At 44.1% G+C, this 10,113-nt stretch overlaps 1 protein-coding gene across 1 annotated transcript in view; it reads right to left on the bottom strand.

The window, feature by feature from the left end:
* Positions 1-3,952: 3,952 nt before the first annotated feature.
* Positions 3,953-10,113, bottom strand: part of LOC128684305 (uncharacterized) — a 27,029-nt gene continuing 20,868 nt past the window's right edge. Inside the window, exons 2-5 of the mRNA XM_053770472.2 lie at positions 8,728-9,825; positions 7,128-7,315; positions 6,093-6,420; positions 3,953-5,518 (exon numbers count right to left, since the gene is read on the bottom strand). Of these exons, the coding sequence (XP_053626447.2) occupies positions 4,788-5,518; positions 6,093-6,420; positions 7,128-7,315; positions 8,728-9,825 (2,345 nt within the window). The 3' untranslated portion in view covers positions 3,953-4,787. The remainder of the gene's footprint in view (positions 5,519-6,092; positions 6,421-7,127; positions 7,316-8,727; positions 9,826-10,113) is intronic.

The raw sequence follows: 10,113 nt of genomic DNA, 5'->3' as shown, positions 1-10,113 counted from the left end.
AGATACAAATGCCGAATAATCAGAAAGATGTTAGGAAGTACTTTCTCAGTAGGAGCGTGGTAGGTGGAACGCAGCAGACGAAGAACTGGAGGAGGCAAACATTACAGCGTTAAGAGTAAGTTTATTCAGGTATACACAGTTACATTGATTATCATACATAGGTGTATACGTGCACAGAGCCTAGGATAACCCCTCAAAAAAGTCAGTCAGATTTATTTCCAATGGGGTAACTGAGTTTAATTCAAGGTAAACACTAAACAGGAAACAGTGAATCCGGATGGTATGAGTTACAAGGTGGAGTCAAGAGATAGGAATCAACACCCGCAAACACGAGTAATTGAGCACAATTATATGAGGACACATACACTACCCACACACACCGTAATTGTTACTTTTCCTCGTAATACAGTTTGCTCAAACAAAAAATCTTACTCAGAGAACGCATATATTATAACCCACTGTTTTTATTTGCTTCAGTGAGCATCAAGTATGAGACTAATTTTTACACTGCAGTTTATCCTCCGACACAAGACTGGCGCTGATTAACATTCAGCAGACTGACACAGGACTGGCTGCTGGTCAATATTCAGCAGACTGACACAGAACTGGCTGCTGATTAACATTCAGCAGAATGAAACAGGACTGGCTGCTGATTAACATTCAGCAGAATGAAACAGGACTGGCTGCTGATTAACATTCAGCAGACTGACACAGGACTGGCTGCTGGTCAACATTCAGCAGACTGACACAGAACTGGCTGCTGGTCAACATTCAGCAGACTGACACAGAACTGGCTGCTGATTAACATTCAGCAGAATGAAACAGGACTGGCTGCTGATTAACATTCAGCAGACTGACACAGGACTGGCTGCTGGTCAACATTCAGCAGACTGACACAGAACTGGCTGCTGGTCAACATTCAGCAGAATGAAACAGGACTGGCTGCTGATTAACATTCAGCAGACTGACACAGGACTGGCTGCTGGTCAACATTCAGCAGAATGAAACAGGACTGGCTGCTGATTAACATTCAGCAGACTGACACAGGACTGGCTGCTGGTCAACATTCAGCAGACTGACAGAGGACTGGCTGCTGGTCAACATTCAGCAGAATGAAACAGGACTGGCTAATGGTCAATATTCAGCAGACTGACACAGAACTGGCTGCTGGTCAACATTCAGCAGACTGACAGAGGACTGGCTGCTGGTCAACATTCAGCAGACTGACACAAAACTGGCTGCTGGTCAACATTCAGCAGAATGAAACAGGACTGGCTGCTGATTAACATTCAGCAGACTGACACAAGACTGGCTGCTGGTCAACATTCAGCAGAATGAAACAGGACTGGCTGCTGATTAACATTCAGCAGACTGACACAGGACTGGCTGCTGGTCAACATTCAGAAGACTGATAGAGGACTGGCTGCTGGTCAACATTCAACAGACTGACACAGAACTGGCTGCTGGTCAACATTCAGCAGAATGAAACAGAACTGGCTGCTGATTAACATTCAGCAGACTGACACAGGACTGGCTGCTGGTCAACATTCATCAGACTGACACAGGACTGGCTGCTGGTCAACATTCATCAGACTGACACAGGACTGGCTGCTGGTCAACATTCAGCAGACTGACACAGGACTGGCTGCTGGTCAACATTCATCAGACTGACACAGGACTGGCTAATGGTCAAAATTCAGCAGACTGACACAGGACTGGCTGCTGGTCAACATTCATCAGACTGACACATTACTGGCTGCTGGTCAACATTCATCAGACTGACACAGGACTGGTTAATGGTCAACATTCAGCAGACTGACAGAGGACTGGCTAATGGTCAACATTCAGCAGACTGACACAGAACTGGCTGCTGGTCAACATTCAGCAGACTGACACAGGACTGACTGATGGTCAACATTCACCAGACTGACACAGGACTGGCTAATGGTCAACATTCATCAGACTGACACATTACCGGCTGCTGGTCAACATTCATCAGACTGACACAGGACTGGCTAATGGTCAATATTCAGCAGACTGACACAGAACTGGCTGCTGGTCAACATTCAGCAGACTGACACAGAACTGGCTGCTGGTCAACATTCAGCAGACTGACACAGAACTGGCTGCCAGTCAACATTCAGCAGACTGACACAGGACTGGCTGCCAGTCAACATTCAGCAGACTGACACAGAACTGGCTAATGGTCAACATTCAGCAGACTGACACAGAACTGGCTGCTGGTCAACATTCATCAGACTGACACAGGACTGGCTGCTGGTCAACATTCAGCAGACTGACACAGAACTGGCTGCTGGTCAACATTCAGCAGACTGACACAGGACTGGCTGCTGGTCAACATTCAGCAGACTGACACAGAACTGGCTGCTGGTCAACATTCATCAGACTGACACAGGACTGGCTGCTGGTCAACATTCAGCAGACTGACACAGAACTGGCTGCTGGTCAACATTCATCAGACTGACACAGAACTGGCTGCTGGTCAACATTCAGCAGACTGACACAGGACTGGCTGCTGGTCAAAATTCAGCAGACTGACACAAGACTGGCTGCTGGTCAACATTCAGCAGACTGACACAAGACTGGCTGCTGGTCAACATTCATCAGACTGACACAGAACTGGCTGCTGGTCAACATTCATCAGACTGACACAGGACTGACTGCTGGTCAACATTCAGCAGACTGACACAGAACTGGCTGCTGGTCAACATTCAGCAGACTGACACAGGACTGGCTGCTGGTCAACATTCAGCAGACTGACACAAGACTGGCTGCTTGTCAACATTCATCAGACAGTAGACACCACTTCTGAAGGATCATTAAATCAATTGTTCAGTGACAAGACTCGTGAACACTCGTGTGAAGACCTAAATGGCCAACACGTTGAGCGGTTCTTGTAATTTATTGATAAACAAGCATTCTGCACTGACTGCGTCTTTCTGAGCAGCCTGGTAGAGGTGTGGAGGTTGAGGTACCTTGTTGACGCCGTCTCTACCCATGAAAACATTGTCGCTAATGTTTACTCTTTAGCGTCCCTAAGGAATTAATAAAACTTATTATCCGGGTGGAATTCTCTTTATTGTACAAGCTTGGATACACCTGCAGTTTGCGGCTACTCTACTCTGCATGTTAGTCATGCAATAAGATCGCAGTGAACATGTAATATCACAATATGCAAATTAACCACTGTGAAAAAAATAGTGAATTTCCAAGCGGTTTCGTGATATCTCACATCTTTGAGGAACTGTGAGAAATCACAAAAGCGCTTAGAAGCTCACTATATTTTCAGTTATTTTGCATGTTAGTTATATAGGCAAAAACAAAACACGCAATATATAGGTACACTATTATACACGAGTAATATTGTGGGAACTAGCTTTTTATGTTTCCCTGGTATATTCCATAACTCAGGATGGGATTCACACATGGGCGTAAAATCCGATACCTTGTAATGTAGATTTCAGTAGGACTCCAGTATGGAATTAGCAGCGTCTCTACAGCAGTGATGGAGTTAGTAACACCTGGGCAGTACCATGTTGCATGCTGGCCTAGCTTCCATACAGAGAACAACAACATTATTAATATATCACCAGCCTCCATGAGAGGAAGAGAGGGGGGTAAAGGGGAGACAGAGAGAGAGAGAGAGAGAGAGAGAGAGAGAGAGAGAGAGAGAGAGAGAGAGAGAGAGAGAGAGAGAGAGAGAGAGAGAGAGATGAACTATATTAATAACAATTAATAAAAGCGCTAAGCCTGAAAGGGTCAGATGTGAGATGAGAGGGAGAGAGGGAGGGGGATGGAGGAGAGAAGAAGGGGAGAGAGGAGGGAGGGAGGATGGAGATAGGGAGGGAGAGGGAGGAGGGAGGAAGGAGATAGGGAGGGAGAACAGGGTCAGAACAGGAAGAGGTAGGTGATGCACTGAAGGTGGTGTAGGTGTGAGGTGCCTGGTGACATACCTAACAACCTCAATAAGAAGGAAGGCGAGGTACCTAATATCTCTAACTTGACCCATAATGGTCAAACACCATGTGAGGATAAGCCACGTTCAGTCCAAGACTGGATTTTATCAAGTAGATATTTAATGGAGTCAAGTCCTGGACGAAAAGTCGTGTCTTTCTCACCGCCATATTGTGAATGGGAGGTACTCAGGTTTAATGAAAGGAAGGGGAGAGTAGCTCAGTTTCCTATGCTCGAATGATCATCCCCCAGCATCAACTCATCTCCCCAGAAAGGAAGGCTAGAGAGAGAACCGAGCTGTCATGTACTTAGTCGGTAAAAACCAGCGTGTCAGTAGAGAGAAGTAGACTACATGTAGACTGATGCCACAGTAGATGGTACACACAGAAGACACAATGTTAGGGGGAAATGTGATGAGTGATGTGCTGTTAAGTTTTTGACAGAGTTGTGCTGAGCACTTTATGGTGATTTTCACAAAACAACTGCTTATTTAATATTTAACATACACTAAGCCTGTCACCATCGTAGTTAACAATGTTTAGGGAAGCAGTGAATCTTTTTTATCAACTGCAATTCACATTTTAAGATATATTATAGCTCAATAAAATACAAATAATACTTAATACCACCCAAAATAAATATTTCACGTTTTATCTTGTCAGTTAAAAATTCTTTCGTGGTGTCTTATTAATGAAAAAAAAGAACGTGATGCCAGCTTGCAAATTTCACACGGCTCAAGTACAAGCAAAACTGTTTGTAAACAAAAGATAAGAACACTGACGTTAAACGCAGAATGCTCTATTAGTTACTGATTATCTCCAGTTCCTTTGAACAGAGACGCCAACGTAGGTGGTGATGAGAATGAAGAGAACAATTGGTATTGCCACCTGGGAGAAGGAGTTAATTTTACGACTGCGTTCTGGTGTCGAGTACATCGCTTTCTTCTTGGAGAAAGGAGCTACCATAATGTTGCTCTCGCGCATCCTCTGGTGGTTGATGATGACCAACATGATGACGATGGAGAAGTTGACAAGGATGGACGCCACGAACCACACGTCGAGGAGTTTCAGATAAGAGGTCTTAGGCGTGGTCTGTGTGATCTGGGAGAAGAGTGTCGCTAGCACCAGCAGAGCAGTCAGAGACACCATAATACGATTGGTGAAGTCGTCCAGGTCAAAATAAAATGTTGAGTAACAAATGAGGACCATGAGAAAAGTTGGAATATAGGTGCTACTCACATAAAATCCGGAGAGGTTCTCCAAACGAATTTTTATCTCCCGGCCACTGTGATTATTCCAGTTCGACTCGATCATCTCTACACACCTCATCTCGTATTCCTTCAGATTCTTGAAGCCACGGTATCCAACCGTATTATCAGAAGAAGTGAAAGCCACCAGGTCTTGAGTGAACCTCGGCAGACTTATTATGAAACTACACCGCTGGGTATCGAAAGGGTAATTCTCGAACTTCATCTGGCAAGACACCTTCACCGTGTACGTCTTCGTCAGCTTGAGTGAGTTTGTCTCCCCGGGGTACACATCGTCTGGAAGAAACAAAATGAAACGCCTTCCTCAGTTGTAGCGTAGAGACGTACGTGTGCGTCTGTGTTCCAATTGTAAATAATTCATGGACATGCATTTGCGTGTGTGAAACCATGTATATAAACCGTTTGTCTAATGCGAATTCGTGTAAAGTAAATTTGCTAATTCAGTAACAGACTGAAGAATAAAATAAAGACTCACCTGCAGCTCTTAGGTGACGTTTTATTACTAAATTCAGGGAGACAGTTTAGGGAAACGAGACTGTTCCACCATGATAACTTATACTGACCTTCACTAAATGTCCTGATGTTCATATTAGGAAAGTTGTGTATAAGAGATACTTTTTTCTGTCAAAACTGTCTACCCTTCTTCTAAGCTTCATAGTGTTCTAAACTGCCCTTCACTAATACCAGTGACGTCAAAAAAAAAAAACGACTTTCTCTAACCCCTAATAACGAAAGACTTGTCCTGCCTTGATTTTATATTAAGCGCTAACCATTCATGACTTTCCATAAATAAAACAAACCTTTGAACCAGTCACAATTAACACTAACATAACCGGCACCTTTAACTGACCTTCCGTCACCATGGATTTGTTGTCAGGATTAGGCTCGGACTCCTTGACAGCCACAAATATTTGCCAGTGACTGGTGATGCATGCCTCGGTGCCTGTGACGTCTTGGAAGAGGAGCTCTGGCTTCCAGATTTTGTCCCCCTCCTGAATGACATTGCGGGTCTCTGCAGAGTTGATGCTCTTCATGCTGAGCCTCGGGTCCTGCCACACGAGATCAACACTCAGGTCAATGGTTAGCTTCATGTTCACCGTATCGATTGGCTGTATGGATAATATCGTTACGTTTATCTTGATACGGACAGGTTCAGTTCCTCTCCGTGCTGGAGGAGCCTGTCAGGAAGAGACAGAGTATGTTTATGCGGATATTAATTATCATTGGAAACATCGGGGTTGTCAGGGGCAAATTATTACATGTGTCACCTTATATGCACATTCCTAGAGATATAAACATGCTTATATTAATACTGGGGCTTACATGTACAGCTACCAACCAGTGTGTTGTATTCTAAAATCTATTTACACTTTTGGTTGAAGCTTCCGTGTTGAAGTTTGAATGTAAGAGTAGGCCAAGGCCTACCTTTCTCTGATTTAATTCCAGAAGGCCTGCTTTGCCGATGTAGTAACTACATATTACTGACACAGCCACGGGTCTATTTATCTTTCTAATATAGTCAGTCATGAGCTACCCACGTCCTTGAAATAGTCTTAGGACCCACTCTCACTTCCTTAATATAATCATATTATATTCATTTGAAGCGCCAAACCCATAAGGGTCATTCGGCGTCTGGGGAATGGGAGGCAATCAGGATTGATCCAAGGAAGGAGGATGTTTCTTAATTCTTGGATCAAGAGCTCTCCACCGTCATCAAAGCACTCCAGCTGAAGGGTCTTAGAAATGACCCACATCCTCGATAAATTCTCAGGAACTACCAATTCCAATTTAGGAGGCTTGGTCTGAGACCGGGCCTCGATGTTAGGGGGGAGGGATATGTAAACAAATGTACAACCTCTTTGATGTAGTCTTAGACACTACCCACCGCCTTGATGTAGTCCTTGGGGATCTCAACAATCTTGCAGTCTCTCTCGTCACTCTGGTCCGGACAGTTGGCTTCCAGGTTACACCTCGCCTCTTTGGGAACGCAGGTGCCGTCATCACAGGTGTACTGGTTGACCTGGCAGGCTGTCAGCAGCAGCTGATGCTGGTGGGATGTTGAACACGTGTCCCCTGAAGGACGAGGAAGTTCTTTGTTTGGGGGAAAATAAAGGTGTTATATAGGGAAAGGGGGTGGGGGTAGGAAAGCAAGTGTCGTGGCCTTGGAGGACATGTCTGAAATTGGCATTGCCCAGGGGGACACTGTATGCATAAAGAACACCCACTTTCCAGGGAGAATACTCAAGTTACCTGAAAATACGCTAAAGCTGCTTGGGAGAATGCTTGCAAAGCAAAGCAAGCATTCTCCCTGGGAACACACACAGCATTTATACTGCCTGACAGAAAACTTGTATTGTCTGGAGTGGCTGGGAGAATATGCATTACCTTGGAAAACAACTTTATGTCCTGCATAGGAGGAAACCTGTAACTTGTGTTGGCCGGGAGGAATAGAAGAACAAGAAAACCAGATGAAAAAGAACCAGTGTACGACGACGATGATGATGATGATGATGATGATGAAAAAGACGAAGATGAATACGAAGATTAAAGAAGGAAAAAGAAATGGAAAAGGAAAGAGAAAATAAAATAGAAAGAAAAGAAAATAGAAAGGAATATGAAAATAGAAAGGAAAAATAAAACGAAGGAAGGAAAAGGAAAAAAAACAGGAAAAAAGGGAAAGGAAGGAAATGGGAAAAAAGGGGAAAAAAAGAAAAGGGAATTAGAGAAAAAAAGAAAAAGAACGAACAACAGAGAATGAAATCCGAAGAAGTACCTTATGAAAAACCAAAGAAGGACAATAGGAAGAACCAAGGACCACAGGAAGAACCAAGGACCATAGGAAGAACCAAGGACCACAGGGAGAACCAAGGACCATAGGGAGAACCAAGGACCATAGAAAGAACCAAGGACCATAGAAAGAACCAAGGACCATAGAAAGAGCCAAGGACCATAGGAAGAATCATGGACCATAGGAAGAACCAAGGATCATAGGAAGAACCAAGGACCATAGGAAGAACCAAGGACCATAGGGAGAATCATAGGAAAAACCAAGGACCATAGAAAGAACCATGAACCATAGGAGGAACCGAGGACCATAGAAAGAACCCAGAACCATAGAAAGAACCATAGAAAGAACTCAGAACCATAGGAAGAACCAAGGACCCTAGAAAGAATCCAGAACCATAGGAAGAACCAAGTACCATAAGAAGGGTCAAGAGACAAGAAAAGTACCAGAAAAAAGAGCCAAAAGAGCAAGAGAATAAAAGAGATTAGACAGAGAAGGACAACCAGGAGAACCTGAAGAAAAGGATAACATGAAAAAAATAAACCAAAACTATTAGGAAAATAAAGAGGAAGAAAAACATAAGAATAACAATCAAAGGATGACGAGAAACTCAAGAAAATCAGAAAACAACAAAGAAAATGAAAATCATTAGTGAAAAAAAAGAAGAAAAAGATAGAATTAGAAAGAGGAAGAACATTACCTATAATACTCCACTTGTGGACACCTAGCGGGTACTGCATTATTTTTGTGGTCTCCATGGTAGCATATACCCGCTGGTTCATCATGTCTCTCATCATCCAGGTGACGTTGTTCCAGTAGATGTACGTGTGACTGGTGCCGTCAAACAGTGGCTTGTCGTTACGTTCTCCGTTGATGATATAGATATGGTCGAACACGGAGTCCTGACAGAGTCCACGAAGCGTGAGTAAAGTGACGTTTCTGAAGGTGCAGACGGCGCAGGTCTTGACGGAGCACGGGTTCACTACCCACTGACCCACATTTAAGGAGTCGAGAAAGACGCATCTGGAGGAGTTCGCATATCTGTCGTAGCCCTGTCGGAAGTTTGTGTAGTGTAGGGTGGCGTTCGTCTCCAGGTATATGTAGTCCTCTGAGTTGCTCTCGTGGCTGACACCTATCCCCAGCCACAGGTACACTCCCTGGCTAATGGAACACTTCTCTAGACTACTTTTGGATGCAGTAACGATCTCCGTGTTCTCCAGCTCACTTTCAGGGACAGCCAGGGTGCCCTTCAACATGGAGCACAACATCTGTGCTTCAAGAAAAGTTCTGTGTTCAGGGAACATAGTGTGAATTTTTGGGGCCGGGCCACAAATATTAGCCTTTGTAAAATTAACTAGTCTTACATCTCCTGAAGCTTTCCAATCTGTTGTCAGCGAGGAGAAAGAAACTATGGCCGAGTCGAATGTCATCACATCACACGAAACGAACTCTCGTATGAGTTTTTCCCTTAAATATTCTGGGAATATCAGCAGAGTAGCAATGTGTGCTTCCAGGGTATGTTCCAGGTTGATTGATTTTCCATAGACATCTTGTTTCTGGCCGAGGATAAGTATTCCACCGCCCTGCATTCTCATTTCTCTGCCCGAGAGTTGAGTGATATTGCCCGAGTAGAACCGAGAGTCTAGGGTAAGGGAGTAACGGCCGGCCTGGAGGTCCATGGCGAGGCATACATGAACCCAGGTGCGAAGCATGGGCAAGGTGAAGACCCCGTCTTTTTCAACTCGACCGTTGCCATGGCAACAAACAACAATCACGGCTGCCATGTTCCAGTCCACATCTGCAGTAGTAAAATCAATATGATTACTGACTGGAAGCGCCATAGTTGTTGCACTGAATATATTTTGCAACACTGGAAGGAGTCTACTTTTTACAGTAAATATTAGGCTGGATGTACGTGAGTACATATGTGAGCTCTGGTAGGATATTTAGCGTATTTAAAAAATGCAAATTATTTTTTATTGGAAAATGGTATGTAATCATAATTGATTTATGAAGGAGAGCAGCGCTTATTTTTTTGGAATAAGAGCGCTTCACCAGCATGAAGCACTGTTCTCCTGGGCGTTAG

This window comes from Cherax quadricarinatus, chromosome 4 (genome assembly GCF_038502225.1).
Source record: "Cherax quadricarinatus isolate ZL_2023a chromosome 4, ASM3850222v1, whole genome shotgun sequence".
Taxonomy (NCBI): Eukaryota; Metazoa; Arthropoda; class Malacostraca; order Decapoda; family Parastacidae; genus Cherax; species Cherax quadricarinatus.
Note: the sequence above shows the minus strand (reverse complement) of the source record. Positions and strands in the feature narration are given on the sequence as shown.